The 18,044-nt window shown below is 58.4% G+C and overlaps 2 protein-coding genes across 5 annotated transcripts; one reads left to right on the forward strand and one right to left on the reverse strand.

Annotated features, from left to right (window-relative positions):
* The first annotated feature begins 333 nt into the window (after window positions 1-333).
* On the forward strand, window positions 334-8,858 carry ZNF414 (zinc finger protein 414). 2 transcript variants are annotated; one of them, XM_027701662.1, is made up of 9 exons: window positions 334-569; window positions 4,738-4,860; window positions 5,426-5,521; window positions 5,601-5,708; window positions 5,913-6,018; window positions 6,256-6,797; window positions 7,154-7,204; window positions 7,758-7,913; window positions 8,428-8,858. In XM_027701662.1, exons 1-9 carry the CDS (start codon window positions 407-409, stop codon window positions 8,502-8,504), a joined length of 1,422 nt encoding a protein of 473 aa, XP_027557463.1. In that variant the 5' UTR covers window positions 334-406; the 3' UTR covers window positions 8,505-8,858. The 2 variants fall into 2 exon arrangements, with proteins under 2 accessions (XP_027557463.1, XP_027557465.1); XM_027701664.1 differs by lacking the exon at window positions 7,154-7,204.
* A 1,420-nt stretch (window positions 8,859-10,278) lies between these two features.
* On the reverse strand, window positions 10,279-15,936 carry LOC113976459 (acidic leucine-rich nuclear phosphoprotein 32 family member B). 3 transcript variants are annotated; one of them, XM_027701656.1, is made up of 6 exons: window positions 15,766-15,936; window positions 15,195-15,317; window positions 14,026-14,224; window positions 13,603-13,721; window positions 13,197-13,251; window positions 10,279-12,034 (listed from the first exon to the last, which is right to left on the reverse strand). In XM_027701656.1, the coding sequence occupies exons 1-6, from the start codon at window positions 15,823-15,825 to the stop codon at window positions 11,946-11,948; spliced, it is 645 nt and encodes a 214-aa protein (XP_027557457.1). In that variant the 5' UTR covers window positions 15,826-15,936; the 3' UTR covers window positions 10,279-11,945. The 3 variants fall into 3 exon arrangements, with proteins under 3 accessions (XP_027557457.1, XP_027557456.1, XP_027557458.1); XM_027701655.1 differs by having other exon boundaries at window positions 13,603-13,724; XM_027701657.1 differs by lacking the exons at window positions 15,195-15,317; window positions 15,766-15,936 and adding an exon at window positions 14,906-15,098 and having other exon boundaries at window positions 13,603-13,724.
* Window positions 15,937-18,044: the final 2,108 nt, after the last annotated feature.

Raw genomic sequence — 18,044 nt, forward strand, 5'->3', positions numbered from 1 at the left:
TGTACCGGTACATGGGGGGTGTACCGGTATCGGGGGATGTACCGGTATCGGGGGATGTACCGGTATGGGGAGTGTGCCGGTATCGGGGGTGGAGCGGCACAGAGGGGATGCAGAGGCACCGGGAATGGACCGGCACCGGTGGATATGCCGATATCGGGGGTGTACCGGCACCGGGGGGGGAACACCGGACACCGAGGGGAGCACCGGACACCGGTCCCCCGGGGGGCTGGGGCCGGCAGGGAACCGAGCGGGGGGGGCGGCGCCGGGAAAGGAGCACCAGCACCGGTATCGGGGGATGTACTGGCAGCGGGGGTACCGGCACAGGGCGGCTGTAGCGGCACCGGGGGTGGACCGGCACGTAGCGGGTGTACCGGTGTTGGGGGCTGTGCTGGCACCGCCGGTTGTGATGTACCGGCACCGGGAGCTGTCCCGGCGCCTGGGACAGTATCGGCACCGGGGATTCACCGGCACCGGGGATGTACCGGCACGGGGGGTGCACAGGCAGCGGGAGCTTTACCGGCACCGGGGGATAGAGCAGCACCGGGAATGTACCGGCGACGGGGAGGGAGGTACCGGTACGGGAGGGGTACCCCGGTGTGGGGGCTGTACCGACACCAGGGGCTGTGCTGACACTGGGCATGTACGGGGGGGGTACCAGTAAATAGGGTGGACGAGCATTGGAAACCTGCTCCTGAATGGAGCTGAGACCTGACCAGGGGGCACCAGCCATGGGGCTGCTGCCCACACGGGCTCCAGATCCGTGGGGGTGCTTCCCGTGCCTCTGCTACCCCCAGGACTAGTAGCCATGGCTGCCCATGGGGGGCTACAGAAACCACTGCCCATGGGGGGCTACCCAATGGGGCTGGAACCCATGGGGTTACCTGTGGGGCTGGTAGCCCAGGGACAGCTGGCCAAGGAAGCCACTAGCCCCGGGTCTTTGCAGGCCTGTGTGGCCCGTGGGAGCACCAGGGTGCCCCAGGTATTCCAGGATGCACCTGCTGGGATGTCCCCATGGTCCCTCCGCATTCCCACGCCCGTGGGAGCTGCTTTGTTGCTGTCAGAGATGGGGGATGCCGCTGCTGGAGCAAGGGGGCTCTTGGCCTTGGCTGTGCCGTGAACTTGGCTGGGGCCAGCCAGGGCTGCTGCTCAGGAACACCTTTATCCAGGCTCAGGGATGAAGCTTCAACATCCCCAGGTGGCTCCCGAAGGGAAAGAGGGTTTTTTTCCAGCTGCAGAGCTGATGTAGCTGTGGGTGGATCAGCCGGCCATGGGCAGGCAGGTAAAGGTGAGACCAGGGTGGTGTGGGGGCAGGGGGAAATGGCAGCAGGGCTCCTTCCCATTCAATGGCTTGGAGCAAGCGGGGGGATGGAGCAAGCGGAGGGGATGGCAGGGACCCCTGGGCTGCCCAGGGCAGCTTTGCAGGAAGAAGGGCCTCAGCTGAGCTGCCCCCACATCCACCACAGGGACGTGGCACTGAGGCCACGCGTGGGTGGCACTCACCCCCGTGGATGCCCATGCTGTCACTGGGCTCAGGGGGTGGGCTCTACAGGCTCTCCAGGCAGATTCTCTGAGTTGGAAAGCAGGGAGAACACCCTGGGAGGTGTAAAACACCAAGGCAGAGGCTTTGCCCCAGCCCACACCGGGATTAGGGCACCCACGTTGTGTCGGGCATCACAACACCACGAAAACACCCAAAGATTTTTCCCCCCACCAACACCCCAACTCTCTGAGGGCTCCTTGTGATATCTGAAGGCACCAGGAGGATTCACAATGTGTTTTTTAATGTAGGACATGGGTTTGACCCCGGTGGCGGGGGCTGGTGGCACGGGCAGGAGCCGTCGCCGCTGGCACAGCCGGAGCTTCCTCCCTCCGCGCTCGCCGGCTGCGCGATCACATGAGCCCCTTGTTCCCAGCCTTTGTCTCGTCTCCTACGCTGAGGAGCCGCTTGGGGAAGCCTCCTCGTCCTCATCCTCTGGCCTTAGAGCGCACACAGAGATGCTCAAATCGGATTATTTGACCCGTTTATCCTCCCTGGGTGGGTTTATAGAAGTCTCGGGGATGTGGATAACCCCCCCCCCCGGATCGTTGGAGGGAGATGAGCTGTATTAATTATTCACTGATTCAGCAACAGAGCCTGCTCGGGGTGACCAGCAGCTGCAAAGCCTCCTGCTCACCCTCATGGCTTAAAGGATTTTTTGGGATCCCTGTTCACTGCAGGGGTTGGAGTGAGGGGGTTTGGTGTCAGCAGGTTTTTGGGGAGACTGAACCTGTGGCAGGAAAACCCTGGGAATAGTGACAGGTGGCTCTGGGATTTGGGTTTCCAGGGCAGGTTTGCACTGGTGTTGAGGGGGGTCAGATCTCTGAGGGAGTCATACCACTGAGAGAATCACATTTCTGGGGGTGTCTCATGTCTGGGGGAATCATGTCTCTGGGGGAGTCACATCTCTGGTGGCCACAGGAGGTCACGAGGGACAGTGGCAGGTCAGCAGCTCCTGGACCAGAGTGTCGCTCTCACGGTTGCAGAACAGAAGGTCCTGGAGGATGGGAAGTGTTGGCCACTGTCCCATGGGAGGTGACAAATGACAGCAAGATGATACAGGTGCCACCTGCTCCCCAGAAACTCGTCCCTGGGCCGAGCCCAGCACGATGCTGCAGTGCCACCGTCGTGTCCTCTGTGTCCATCCTGCCTGGCCTCATGGGATCTGCCCAGAGCATCCACTCAGGAGGCATTTTCCCAGCTTTTCCAGAGGAAAAATATCAGCTTAAAATGCATCACTGGGGTATTGCCTGTAATGGGGAAATGGAGAGAGGCATCAAAGAGGGAGAGGAGGGTGGTTCCAACATCCAAAGACACTGCTGGGTTTGACCCTGGAGCACCAGGAGCTCCCTGCCCAGGAGTTGACAGCCCTGCTGGGATGCTGCTGAGGAAGAATTTCCTGGTTTCTTGGAAAAACTTCCTTGTGCTCCAACTGAGCTCCTGGTGCCATGGGTGTCCTGCTCCTTTAAATGGCTTGTCTGGAGGCCATCGGTGCCCTGGGGGCTGTCAATCCAGGCAGTGGCAGCCAGGATTGATCCAGGGCCAGTGATTCCAGCAGGGAAGCAGGAAGCTGGTTCACTGATCTCAAGGACTGACATTGCCAGGGAATGCTCCAGCAGCTCCGTAGCTCCGACACTTCAGGGACAGACATCCCTGAGCAGGCAGACACAGTGCTGCCTCGACCCTTTTAGTGATTTCTGCCCCAGAAGAAGATTCTCAAGACTTTTTTCCCCAGCAAAAACTGCATTTCCCCCTGATAAAACAAAGCTCCATCAAAGCTGCTGGGAAGTTTCTGCTCAGTGTATACCCACAGTCGCACAGAGATGAAGGATGGAGATGAAGCATCCCCTCCAGCCAGGGCTGGATTTCCCCTCCTGGGACATGATCAGCCCCAGTCTTGCCCCACATTCTCTGCTCCATGGCCAACTGATCCCGGCCTCGGTGCTGATTCCATCCCAAAGCCACTGAGTTGAGGAAACAACAACAAAAAAAGCAACACAACCCCCAGACAAAGCCTGGAGCCTGGGGGCAGCCACAGGAATAATCCCACATGGATTTTCCCCCCCCTCTGATTTGTTGCCCACTGGGCTGTGATCCCAGTGTGCTGGGTGCTGCAGGAACAGCTGCTGGGCCTGGCTTGGCCAGGCTGAGCCCTGCTGGGTGAGACCCCCCAGAGCTGGAAGCTGGGAAAATGCCTCTGGAGCAGATGATAACGGGAAGGTCTGGCAAGGCTGGGAGGGATGGGATGCACCATCCAGAAGAGCTGATTCCCAGGGAGATTCCCCAGGGATATTTGCTTCAGGAGTCATTTAGCTCTTGGGGAAATATTGACCTTCTAAACAGTGGACAATGTGCTCGTGGCAGCCACTCCACAGCCTCAGCACTGATGATATTATTATTATTATTACTATTATTACTACTATTATTATCATTATCAGCTTTATTATCTATCAGCATTTTTACCATTTTTGTTATTATTTTATAATTTTGTCATTATTTTCATCATTGCTTAGTATTTATTAATACTATTATTATTACCATTATTATTATTTCCTTTTTCACTTCGATATTAAGACACTATTCAGAAATGTCCCAAAGTGGGGGCTTTTTTTAGATCCTTCTCACTGGGAATTAGTGTTTGGCTTTTCCATGTTGAAGCCTCGTGCCAAGGTGTGCTGAGGCCAAACCAATATAATTTTGGTGACCAGGAACTGTCCCCACATGCCAAACAGCATCTCCTGGTCATGCAGTGGAACCTGCTGCTCCTCTTGGCTGGAAAACCCTTTGGAACTGTGGGGGGAGCATCCAGTGAGATCCCCCAGACCAGCTGGGAGCAGGGAGGGGCTGAAGCAGCTCCAACAATCCCTTCAGCCATGCCTTGGCCTGTAGTTTGGGGGGAATTTTTGGATAAACAGATGCCATGGGCTGGGAACAAAGCAGGATCCTGGTAATGCCTGGAGGGGGCTGTGCAGCTGAGGGGGCCTTTGGGGACTTTGTGGATCACCCTGGGGTGGGAGAAGCAGGAGGGGACAATGAAGCTCTGAGTCCAAAGCCCCCCAGGCAGAGACACTTCCAAGGCCCCTTGAAGCCAGGATCTCCTGCTGGCTTGGTCCCCAGGGTGGGAGGTCTGGTCCCAAGGCCACAGGGCACTGAGGGGAGGAGGAGGGGGATCTGACCTCTCGCCCTTGCTCTCAGTGCAGCATCACCAGGAGGAGCCTCCGTGGGCACATCCCTCACCCTGTGCCGCCAGGCCATGAAGACAGAGAAGGACGAGGCTGTGCCCACCTTCTCCCTGCGGGGTAAATACAGTGGAGAGGGGACAGGTGAGTCCTCTGTACCACGGGGTAGGGGGTGGGGAGAGGAGTCGGGGCAGGAGCAGGAGGAGAAGCCTTTGGTCCTGTTGCTGTGAGGTCCCTTTGGCCAAATCCCACCCCAGAGGTGGCTGGGAGCACCCTGGGGATGTGCACAAGTGTGCATGGATGTGCTTGGACATGCACAGGTGTACAGGGGATGTACAGGATGCTTGGGGTGTCCTGTGCAGGGCCAGGAGTTGGACTCGGTGATCCTGGTGGGTGCCTTCCAACTCACCCTATTCTGTGATTCTATGAGTGTGCAGGGATGGGCCCAGGTGTGCAGGGATGGGCCCAGATGAACACTTGGCATCACCCAGTGTGTCCCAGTCACCACCAGGCTTCACCTTCACATCAACAACTTTTCCTGCAGCAAAGCCCCTCCCAGCTCTCACACCCTGGAGGGCTCCAGCCCCTCCAGCCACACCTCCCCTACCCTCCATTGGCTGCCCCCCTATTTTTGAGGGAGGGAGGAGGGCAGAGGGAGGTGGTTGGGCAGGGTTGAGCCTTGTCCCTGTCTCATGGTTTCTCCCCACAGGCTGCAGTGAGGTGGCTCTGCCCGGTGCCCCGATGTTGGTGGCCGGAGGGACCCCAGCCCAGGACCTGCGGCCCCTGAAGCGCAGACCTGTCCCAGGTGAGCCCCAGCCCTGCCCCGGGGCGGGAACAGTGCCAACCAGGGCAGGAACAAGACCAACAGATCTGTCTCCTTTCAGGGAAGCACTACCAGTGCTCGAGCTACGGCTGCAAACTGGCCTTCCCCAGCATGCAGGAGCTGATGGACCACCTGAAGGTCCACTACAGACCCACACAGTCCCTCGAGGGTAAGGCCAGGACACCCCACATGCCCCTTTTTTTGTCTGGGAGGGGGCAGAGCGGGGCTCGAAGCAGAGGCAGCACTGGTGGTGGTGCTGGTACCTCCAGGAGGTGGGAGTTGAGGGTGGTGTGGGAAGTGCTGCAGACCCACCAGTGGGGCTGTTCCCAGCTGGGATGTTGCTGAATCCCTGCCTCTGAATTGCTTCACACAGGCAAAACCTTCCACTGCCCCACGCTGGGCTGCACCGAGACCTTCCCCAGCATGCAGGACCTCATGGCCCACATGAAGGTGCACTACAAGCCAAACCGCTACTTCAAGTGAGTCCCTCTGGTCCCTGTCCCCATCCCACCTCCTCCCTGGGGGGCACCTGGCTGATCCCAGAGAGCCCCGAGCACATGGGCTCCCACATCCACAGAGCCCCATCCCAGCGGCAGCCCCCGGGGTTGGAATGGGGGTGGTGTGGAGGGAGCATTGTGGGGGTGATGTGGAGGGATCATCGTGGGGGTGATGTGGAGGGAGCACCACCACTGAGGGTGCCTCCCCGACCCCCCCAGGTGTGAGAACTGCCTGCTGCGCTTCCGGACACACCGCTCCCTCTTCAAGCACCTGCACGTCTGCTCCGACAGCGCCAGCAGCCCCGCGCCGCCCCCCAGAGCCGACAAGCCCGTCCTGCCTCCTGCTACCTCCGCCCTGGACAAGGAGCCCCCGGCCAAGCCGCACACCGAGGGGCTCCCCAAGCTCCCGAGCGCTGTCCCGCGGCCCCTGGAGAAGGAAGCCCTCCTGCCCGGCGCGGACTCTGCCGCGGCGCCGGCCGCGCTGCCCACCAGCCTGCCCGAGCTGCCCGGCTCGCTCGAGGCGCTGCCGCTGGTGCCGCCGGCCCCGCACCCCTTCCCGCTGCTGGAGCCCGGCCTTTTCGGCCCTTCGTCCTTGACTCGGTTCTCGGGGCCACCCCCGTCCTCGGTGCCGGGGCCGTTCCTGTCCTACGTGCCCCCCTCGCCCTACGCGCTGCCCCAGCCCCCGGCGCAGCACCGCCTGCGGCCCTTCCTGCCGGGCCACGGCCCCGCCGTGTCCAACGCCGTCTGGAAGAAAAGCCAAGGTGAGCGTTCGGGCAAAAAAACACAAACCTTCTTCTGCTCCCGCCTTCACCAGCAGCTCTCCCGGAGGAGAACCCGCCGCCGCCCAGCCGAGGATCCATCCCCCTCCTCCGGAGCCGCCCCGGCCCGCCCCCCAAGCCCCGTCCCATCTCCTCCGCCCCCTCCATCCATGTTCAATTGGGACATAGTACCGGCGACCACCAGAAAAAACGCCTCCAAATTTTCCCGGCCCTGCTGCTCCCCGGCGTGCTGGGGGTGCGAGGCGGGGGGGCCAGGCCAGGCCTGCCCTCCCACGTGTCCCCCCACCCCAGGGAGGGGAGGACCTAATGCTTGTCTTGCCCCTCGATTCCCTCCGCAGGTGTGAGTGTCAGCCCACTCCTCCCATGCTTTGGCTCAGGAGTGACTCCAGGTTAGTTTGGCACCTACTGGTTGGGGGCTGCTTTCTGTCACCGGGGGGGTTTGGGGGCGGCGGGGGGGCCACAGGGGGATGGGAGAAGCCCCATGGGGCACCACGGTGCTCCACGGAGAGCAGAGGGGGAGGGCAGGCTCCCTCATTGTTTTTGGGAGCCACACAGAGAGGGAATGTGGCCCAGGTAGGCTCGGAGGCAGGGGGGTCGCTGGCTGTGCCCCCCCAAAACCCCCCAGCCTTGTCCTGAGGGCAGAAGCAGCAGGATGAGGAGCTGCAGCAGCTCCGTGGGCTCCAGTCCCCCCAGTTCCCCCAGTCCTGAGGCCAAACTGGAACCCTTTGCTCCGTGTGGCGCGGAGAGGAGACACACAAGGGGAGGTCGTGCCCGGGGGGCACAGCCTCTCTCCCTGCTCCCAGATCTGGGGTCCCTCCCTCGGGAAGGGAACCCTCCGTGCATGTGGGGCTGGGAGCCCCCGGCCCATCCGAGCCCCCCACGGCACCCGGGAGCGGCCGCTGGGGGTGATCCCTGTGCTTCCCTGCCCGCCCGTCCTTGCAGGGCACTCCTCCAACAGCCGCATCGTGTGGGAGCACACGCGGGGCCGCTACTCCTGCACCCAGTGCCCCTTCTCGGCCGCCTCCCGCGAGGAGATGACCCTGCACATCGAGGACCACCGCAAGAACCCCCCACCCGGGCGCCTGGACGCCGAGATGGGTACGGGGGGGACCCCCGAACTGCCGGGATGCTCGCGGGAATGGGCTCAGTCTGTCCGGCAGGGATAGCGCGGATCCCCCTCCCTTTGTCCTGGCGGGGGATGACCAGCCCTGGGCTGCAGCTTCTGCCCCCGCCCCAGCCTGTAGCAATGCCCCAGGGTGGGGGGTCTGTGTGCCCTCCCTGTGCCCTCCAGCCCCTGGTCCCCCAGCCCATAGGAATGTCCCTGGCGGGGGCAATAAATGACCTGGAGAGGTCTGCGTGCCCTCCCAGTGCCCTCCCTCCCTGTGCCCCCTCTCCTGCAGTAATGCCTCTGGCGGTTTGTGTGCCCTCCCTGTGCCCCCCAGCCCTTTGCCCCCCAGCCCGCATCAATGACCTGGAGGGGTCTGTGTGCCCTCCCAGTGCCCCCCAGCCTCTGCAATGCCCTAGGGAGGGCCATGTTCCCTCCATGCAGCCCCCGAGCCCCAGGGTACGAGGGGCTCCACAGTGCTGACAGCTCTCCCCCCTCTCCCTGCAGATTTCGGGGTGGGTCTCGCCTCCTTCCACGCCAAGCTGACGCCGGAGATGGAGAACTCCCTGTACTCCCAGCTCTGATGCCCCGGCTCCCACGGGACTGTTCCTGCTCCTGCTCCTCCCCATCCCTCCCGCCGAGCCGGGCAGGGGGCACCGCCCAGCCCCTGCCACTGGGCTGGGACAGGGATCCCTCCCTGGGCACCGGGAGCACCCCCAGCCCGGGGTGCCAGAAGGACGGGTGTTTCCTCTGGAATTTTCTCCCCTCCCTTTTATTTTCGGAAACTCTTAAGCACCCGAACCTCCTTGTTGTCCCTCCCCCTAAAGGTTTCGTTGCTTCAGCCCCCGTGGCTCTGGTAGGAGCCCGGTAGGTTGCTCAGGAGTTAGTGGACTTCTCTGGAATCAGACCTCGGAATAATAAATGGGAATTGTACGGGAGTGGTGGCCCGGAGAGGCTCTGTCAGTGCCTGTGGTGGCTGGGGGTGATGGGGGAGTGGGGCCACCCCTAAGGATGCCCCCCCAAAACTAAAGGCGGGGAGATGGGGGGATACAGGGAAGTCTGTGTGTCACTCTGCTCTGGGCAGGTCTGGGGAAGAGGAAGGTTTGAGGAAGGGACAGGAGGTGCTCCCTTCCCCCTCAGATGTGTCGGCACATTGCAGACAGTGAAGGGCTCCTGAGAAGCAGAACTGGAGCCTCTGCCAGCTGCATCCCAGCACCCAAACTGGGCACCCAAACCAGGGTGGGACCCCAGCCCCCCGCCAGCCTCGGTGCACAGGCAGAGGGGCCAGGAAAAGGGCATGGACAACCTTTGGGGTGGAGTAGGGCCCCCGTGCCCGGCCCTGAGGGGGCTGCACCCCCTGCACCCCCCGTGGGAGCCGAGCGGCTGCACGTTCCCAGCCCGGGGCTGCCCAGGTCCTGCTTTGCCTGATCCCATCCCAGCAGGGTGAAAAGTTTGCTCCAAACTGGTTTGGGGAAGGCGTGCTGGGACATGCTGGGACGTGCTGGTGCCCACACTGGCCCTGGGATGGGAGCCATGGGAGCACCGGCACCCCCTGCTCTGCACCCCGGGGTCAGGGGCTGCTGCAGCCCCGGGAGGGGACACAACCCTGGGATAGGTCTCAGGGGGTCCCCTTGGCCAGGCTGGAGATCCCTTCCTCCTGCTGGGATCCCTGCACATGGAGAGCAGCACCCTGGGATGCCCCAGCTCTCTCCTGCTGTCACCCCTGTATTGGGTGGGCTCACGGCATGGGGGTCTGTGCCCTCCCCAGTCCAGCACAGACCCCCCTCACCCGGCCCTGAGCAGGAGGGGGGACACACTGACGTGTCCCTCAGCTGTAGCCCTGGCTGCTGAGACCTGACAGAGCCACAACTCATCACAGAGCCGGTGCAGGATCAGAGCCCTGGCGAGGGCAGGGACACCCCAGCCCCCAGAGTGGGGGGCACTGTGACACTGCCACAGCTCCCTGCAGGCACAGGCAGCTTCCCTGGCCCCCCAGCCCTACTGAACATCCACATTCCTCCTCCAGGGCAGGTGCCCACCCCAAAAGGCAGCAGTGGGACCCTTCCCACCCTGTCCCTGATCCTGATCCAGCTACAGCCACCTCCGAGGGCAGAGAGGGCAGGTTCTGCAGACAAATCCGTGCTGGGACTCCACTGTGGTCTGTGCCACCCCACAGCAGAGCCTACCCCACCCCCACCATGTCCCCACCAGACCTCCCCATCCAGGGCTCAGAGCCAAACCCGGGGACATGGGACACTCACTGCTCCCAGGAGAGTCAAACCTGCCCCAAACCTCCCACTCTGAGCACTCCCAGCTGTGCCCAGGGCAGAGGCAGCCAAGACAACCCCCACCGCAATGGATTTTTAAAAACTGAAGTCTTTATTAAAGTTTTATCCAAATTTTGTAACAAAAGATACAAAAGGGCTGGAGATCCTTATTTCTGGGACTAGTCTGACCAATCAAAACCTGACAGTTACTAGGCTAATATAAAATCCATACAATCTGCTAAAAATGCAGGGAAAAAAAAATTAGAACTGCTGCTCTGACATTTCTTTTTTTAAAAATTCCTTAAAACATTTATAAGTTACTCAGTTTGCATTTTACAGGATTAGTTCTTCTCCGAATGGTTACAGCGACTGTACAATGCAAGAGACAACAGCGAGAACAAAGAGCAACGGGATGTGCTGCATCACACACCACTCCTCTGAGGGAAGAAGGGCTGGAGTCTCGGGATTGCCCGGAGCACCCACCGGGAATGCCACAAAGTGCCAGTGCATGTCTGCACCCGTGGGAGCCCCGACAGCAGGACAGCAGTGACCCCCACCCCTCCAGCACCCAGCAGGGACCCCCCTGGGTGCCAAAGGGCCAGTTCTCCCAAGGGATGTGCTGGCTGGACACCTCCAGGAAGAGGGAAGGTGGGAATGGGGTTGGGAATGCTCCTGGCTGGATCCCCCAAATCCTCTTTCCAGCGCCTGTGGGGTGAAGGGACACAGGCCCCACTGAGGGGAGAGCTGGAATTCTGCTCCGTGCTGGGAAGGGAGGAGGAGGATGCAATGCCAGGCTGTCCAGAGCTGGCACTGGCTGGCAGAAGGACCCTGAGAATTCACAGGCTAACACGGTCTCCGGGGAACGCCGAGTTAGGAGCATCACAGTGATAGTGGCTGTTCTGTACAGTGAGAAATGGAGTCTGATGGAAGTGCAGTATCCCTTCACCTGGATCTCCTATCCCTTCCCAAAGGCTGCCCTGGAGGAGCCTCACCACGGCAAAGGCAAAAACCTGACCCACCCGGATATTCCAAGTGATGGTTTTTAGGTGGCCACTGGGAAAAATATTCCAGTTTATCAAATAAAATAGGAAAGCAAGTGCAGGGCTACTGCAAGGTGCACGGACAGAGGTACCAGGTCATGCAAGCAGCCCCCCCTCCCCTCCCCAAGACCCCACATCCCCAGCACTAAAGCATCTTCAAGCATGTCCAGAGATCACATCACCATGATTTCAGATCAGAGACACCCTCAGGGATCGTTTTCACTTTGAGTCCACGGAGATGAACCAGATTCTGCACCCAAGGTGGCTCAAGAGTCTTCACAGAGCTGGTCTGAGGGATGGCAAAGGCCTTCAGTGCTGGCTGGGTGTGAGCTGGAGCTCTGGATCCAGTGTGGCACAGCTGATTTGGGACACAAAGATACCCTAAGGAGGAGATTTTTTTTCTCTTTTTTTTTTTCTTTTGGATTTTTTGTTCTTTTTTTTTTTTTTTCTTTTTTTGCAAGCTGCTGCACAAACCACCGAACGGAGAAAAGCCTTTGGTCATGAGATAACTTGTGAGAAAAAGTGAGCCTTGTATGGAAGATTCCCCTGAATGCCTACAGTATTCTAAATCTTAAAAAAATATATTGTGGACGCTGCAGCCATACAAAGGGGGGAGGAGGAGGAGTGGGAGATGGGGATTTACAGTCTCACATAGACACAACGGGGAGGTTTAAGACAAGCACAGTCAGAGTCTGTAAAACTGATTGGCTCGCTGGGCTCAGTCATCCTCATCGTCCTCTTCGTCCTCTGGGTCTTCCTCTCCTTCATCCTCTAGACTTCGTTTTCTCTTCTGCCCACACGGATGGTCTGCAAAGAGAGGCCAAGGGTGAAGTTCTGCCCAGCCCTGGGGAACAGCAGCTGAGCTGTGGCCTCACAAGGCACATCTGGGAGCAAAACCAGCACCATTCCAGAGCAGAGATCCACCCTACCCTGCTCCTCGTGGCACATGGAAAAGCCTGGGACAGCAGCAGACATGAACTGCTTTCTGTGCCCTCGGAACATCCCACATTTCAACAGCTGCTGGAAAAGGGGTTATTTTTGTTGAGGACCCTCGAAAACACAGCATCTGCAGAATTCAGTCATTTCTAACCAAGTTCATGTGCCCTGTGCTGGACACTGGTGGGGCCTCAAATCCTGGGGACAGTTCTGGGCCCCTCAGGACAAGGACATGGAGGGGCTGGAGCGTGTGCAGGGAAGGGAACGGAGCTGGGGAAGGGTCTGGAGCAGCAGGAGCAGCTGAGGGAGCTGGGGGGGCTCAGCCTGGAGAAAAGGAGGCTCAGGGGGGACCTTCTGGCTCTGCAACCCCCTGACAGGAGGGGGGAGCCAGGGGAGAGTTGGGCTCTGCTCCCAGGGAACAAGGGACAGGAGGAGAAGGAACAAACTCAAGTTGTGCCAGAGGAGGTTCAGATTGGATATTAGCAAAAATTCCTTCAAGGAAAGGGTGGTCAGGCACTGGCACAGGCTGCTCAGGGCCGTGGTGGAGTCACCATCCCTGGAAGTGTTCAAAAACACGTGGATGTGGCACTTAGGGACATGGTTTAGAGGTGAACACGGTGGTGTTGGTAACGGTTGGTCTTGATATTAGCAGGGATTTCCCAACCTTAACATTCCATGAGTCATCCAAGATCGTTTGAATTCACACCAGCCACAACATTCTGTCAACATTCATTTGTTAAAACCAGAGGAGTCTGAACCCAAGAAGCTCAGGTCTGCAGCTGAACTGGTTTTCTAGGCAATCTGCCTCAAATATTTGGCAGAATTACCCAGAATGGTTGGAATTAGTAGGTACTGAAACCTGTTTTCCACCCCCCTTGTGACCCTTGGTGATGACACTACTCAACAACAGCTTGGGCAGAAAAGCTGCAGCAACAACAGCCCTGCACTGAGGCTTGGGGAGCTCTAAAAACACCAAATATTTGACTGTTGAGGCAGCTTTGGTAAGAAATTGGTTTGTTAGGATTCAACTCACCATCTTCAGCTTCATCCTCTTCATCCTCCTCCCCATCTTCCTCCTCATCTTCCTCCTGGAGTTAAAACAAGGCATTTTTTTGCAAGAATCACAACTCCCTGAGCTGTAACTCCACAGCAACCTCTGCTCCCACCCCACTCAAGCCTCAAGGTGCCAGGGAGAAGCTGTTGGTTCCCAAATAGCTCCTCAATCCCTATGGATGGGGCTGCATGGCTTCATCACTTGGGCCCATGGGAAGTACCAGGACAAGCCTGAACTGGAAAACTCTGTGGACCATGAGTCAAAAGGTACAGGGAAAAAGTCAGAGGGGATGGCAAGCTCCTCAGATCTGCCCTCAGAGTGACACCTGGGCCACCAGACAAGGGATAAATGTGTGACCAAACAGCTCAATGACAGAAAGCCTCACCTCATCATCTACTCCATCCTCCTCCTCTTCACCTTCCAGGTCATCATCTTCATCTTCTTCATCATCAATGACTTCTTCATCCAAATCATCTTCCTCTTCATCATCGTCCTCTTCCTCGCCTTCTACCAAAAGGAGAGGGAGGGAAGTGCTCCAGTTCCCAAGTCTTTGCCATCCCCAGACACTCTGCTCAGCCCTCAGTGCTGTGTGAGCAGCAGGCAGGGATCACACAGGACGAGGAGGGAGAGCAACACCCCTGTCACCTCCCAGAAAATCCCATTCCCTCCCCAGCTCTTTGGAGGAGGGTATGTGGGTACCCAGACAGCCCCTATTCAGTGCTAATCAGTTCTGGGGCAACGTGCCCGTGCAGAAACAGAAAGGGGGTTGTTCGCCAGCAAGAAAACCAAGAGGAGAGAAAATCCTCACCTTCCCCATTCTCATACTCATCTTCCAGTGCATCCCCATCTGCTTCAGGGTCTGAGTCAGGGGCTTCCTGCTCGTCAGCATCAAAGCCATCCAGGTAGGTGAGCTGGGGCAGGAGGGCGAACACGCTCTCCCGGTAGTTGATGAGCATCGTCACCTCGCAGTTGAAGAGGTCCAGACTGTGGAGGTTGGGCAGCTTTTTCTGCAAAAATCAATGCATTAACATTATTTACAACGCTGTTTGGAGATCAGGCAGCCATGGGAGGACAGTGGCTCTGCCCCATGTGCTCCTCAGATACAGAGAAGTCGCTTCTCTTGTTATTTGTGGACACAGAAAATTTCTTTCCAGCTCCTCTGTTCTATTTCCCCTCCTTGGAGCGAACTCTGAAACCATTTGCAAATCTTTCTTTCTTCTGAAAAGGCAGAGAAAGCCAAGGAATCACTGAGCTGGACTCATCCTGCCCAAAATATCATGCAAAATACGCAAGAGCAGAGCACAGGAAGAGCTGCAGCCTGAGTGCCCTCAGCACAGCCCAGCTCAGGCCAACCCACCAGGCACCAGGTCAAGGAAAGTAGGAGCAAAGCAGTGCCAAATTCCTTCGGGGGGGGATGGATGGACCAAACAGCCAATGAGGCAAATGCCCCCAACCAGATCTTTCCCGTATCCCTCAGGATCACACGACAGGAGCCTTCTTGGGGCAGTTCTGATGGAATCTCAAGAGGTCTTTTCCAACCTAACTGACTCTGGGATTCTGTGACTGGGAGCCCCTGCACTGCCACGGCAGCAGGAGGGTTCCAGCCCAGCAGAATCTTCAGGCTGATGTGACAGATGCCCTGACTGTGTCCAAGTACCTCATGCCATGACACCCCAGGTGCCACCTACCTCCAACTGCCTCCGACCCTCTCCCGGTCCTTTCCCAGATGGACACTGAGCATCCACAGTTTTACTCATCCAGCCCAATTTCACGCTTCTTTTAGCAACTGGCTGCTGGTTTTCCAGACTGAGGAGCCATTAACTATTAGCCCAGCCTCAAACTGGGCTCAAATCTGTTCCCATCAGAACCACGAAGTGCTGTTGGAACAGTTACCAAGACGTTGGATTCCTGCTGCACAGACCCAATTCCCCAAAGGAAACGTCATCCCTGAGATTCCAGCCTGGAATCTTCACTCACCAAGGGCTCCAGGGTATTGATGTCTTTGATCTTGTTGCCACTGAGATTCAAGTGTGTCAGGTTGGGAGTTTTCTCTGCTAGAACTTCAAGGCCACCAGAAATCCTGTTATCACTCAGCTCCAGCTGCCAGGGGGGAACATCACATGGTCACCAAGTGTTTCAGCTCGTGATGTGGGGAAGAACATTGCCCTAAGAACTGGGCCACGATGAGCACCCAAATTCCAGACCCTGTCACAGAGCAGCAGGTCAAGTTTTTCCTGGAAACCCGTTTCCTGCAGTGACACAGCACTGCCAGCCACCTCCATGCTCGCAGGTGCCCCAAAATCCAAAATATTTATTTATGTTATGAAGCCCCTGACAGCAGCACAACAGCAAAAGGAAGAGAAGAAGGACACTCAACATCTAAAGAGCTCAGAAGCATCTTGTGCACTCAAACCTGACCCCTCTCACTTGCTCAAAGAGGAAAAAAGCAAAATTGACTGGCCTTTTCTTGGCAAATACAGGAAAAACAAGCGCCACCAGAAGTCTCAGGGCAAGGACTGGTGGAGATGGGACCACAGGCCTGACTCACCTTCCGGAGCTTGTTGAGTTTGGGGAGGTTGGACACAGACAGCAGGTTGATGTTAATCATGCTGAGGAACTCCAAGTTCTCAAAGTCTGAGGAGAGACCAACCACCTTCCCATCCTCCGAGCGACAGTTATCCAAGACCAGCTCCTTCACCTGCAAACAGAGACACCCACAGTGTCACCTCACCTGCCAAAGTGTCACCTGGGGTCTGTCAGGTGACATCAGACTGTGCCTGAAGTTCCTCCTCACTCAGATCAAAGGACACACGAGATCTTGGAGCCAAAGAACTGCAGTGAGGGCACGAGGTGAGAATCCCTCATGGTGGTGGGAGCTTCATCCTTTAATCCCGAGCCACCGACACGCGACAGCTGACCCACCGAGGTCCCCCTTGTCCATGAGGCAGCACCCAGGGTGGGACCATGAGTTCACATGAAAACACTCCATGCAGAAGCATCAATAAGCTTTCAGAGTCACGCTCCAGGCTTCACTAACAAGAGGCCAAACAAGGTCATCTGCTTTTGTCCCCTTCCGTGTTCTCCCCCACACCACTGGGGTGCTGGAAAACCTGCCCCTGGAGGATCTGCTTCCCTGTGACAGTGTCCACATGAGGTGACAGGTTCCAACCTCAGACTCGTGGTGCAGGGCCACTGATGGCATCTAATGCTGTACCCAGCACGGATCACACATAGAAACCATCATCACCCAGGAGCTCTGCACAAAAATCAACCTGTTTGTGCCACCAGGACCTTAAAGCACCAGCACGGAACTGCTCCCCTCTAAACACCTGGGGGGTAAAACATCCCTGGCACCCCTTTCCCCCTCAAAGTGTGGGGGAGTGATGCTCCAGCCCGAGCTCTCACAAGCCACTTCCAAAACCTGCTTTTACCCTGGACATTCTTTACAGCAAGATGCAAAAATGAGCCTTGGCCAGAAGGCTCGTGGCGCTTTCCAAATTCCTCCTTCGCAGTCCTCCCATTTTACCTCCCCTGCTCACACCAGCCAACTATTAGGGAGTCATTTTAAATTCACTTTGCCTTCCTGGAGGCAGTTTGGGGGCTGCTGTGCCATCTTTGCCACCGTCACAGCATAAGCTCTGAATCAATTAATGCTTCAAACTCCCCAGGTGGCATCAACTGGTCAGGGTTTGGAGTTGAGGCTCAGCCAGGAGTTTTGTAGCCGAGCATGTTTTGCTCCCAGCACCCTGGAAGTCTCCAACTGAACCAAGACTGTCTCCGTGGCAGGTGTAAAGGTGGTCAAGGCCAGACCTGGGTGGCTGTTGTGTGGGCACAGGGGTGATCCTAAACCTAATCAGGTTATCATAGAATGGTTTGGGTTGGAAGGGAACTTAAATCCCACCCAGTCCCACCTCCTGCCATGGGCAGGGACACCTTCCACTAGCCCAGGTTGCTCCAAGCCCCATCCAACCCGGCCCTGGACATTCGCAGGGATGGGGCAGCCACAGCTGCTCTGGGAAACCTGTGCCAGGGCCTCAGTGAAACTCTGAACTAACGTGGCCAAGATCAGGTTTAACCCAGGGTGGGCCCTGTCCTGATGGCCCAGGACGAGCCGCAGCAGGACAGGGCAGCGGGGAGGGCTTTGCTCCCGGGACACCCCGCTCTGACCCCGCTGGCTCTGCAATTCCCGGCTCACACCACCGGGACCAGCCGCCCGCAGCTCCTCTGGCTCAGCCCTTCCCGTCCCGCAAATCCCTTCTCCATTCACGAAGCCGCTTTAATCCCCACCCAAAGCTCCGCTCACGGCCCCATTTCCTTCGTGTGCTCGGGGCTTTCGGAGCTGCCACGACACCCGAGTGTTCCGGGGCGAGACGGGCACGGCCCGGAGGGGCGGCCCGGGGAGATCCAGGGAAGGGCAGATCCAGGGAAGGGGAGGCCCGGGATTTAGAAAATCCAGGCGAAGGGGCGGCCCGGGAATCGGAAGATCCAGGGAAGAGGCAGCCCGGGCATGGGAAGACCAAGTGAAGGGGCGGCCCAGGAACGGAAAGATCACGGGAAGAGACGATCCAGAGGAAGGGACGATCCAGGGGGAGGGAATATCCAGGGCAAAGCAAGAGCCGGGGGAAGGGAAGGCCCGGCCATGGGGCGGCCCCGCAGCGCCAGGCCCGGTCCGGGGCGGCCGCGCCGGCACTTTGAGGCTGATCCCCGGCAGCCCCTGCAGCCGCTCCCCGGGCAGGGGGACCCCGCGGGGCTCCGGGATCCCTCGGGGCGCCGCTCCCGGCGCGGGATCGAACATGGCCGAGCGCCGCCATGGCCGCGCGGACCCTG

This window comes from Neopelma chrysocephalum, unplaced genomic scaffold (assembly GCF_003984885.1).
Source record: "Neopelma chrysocephalum unplaced genomic scaffold, ASM398488v2 Primary Assembly neopelma1_164, whole genome shotgun sequence".
NCBI lineage: Eukaryota > Metazoa > Chordata > Aves > Passeriformes > Pipridae > Neopelma > Neopelma chrysocephalum.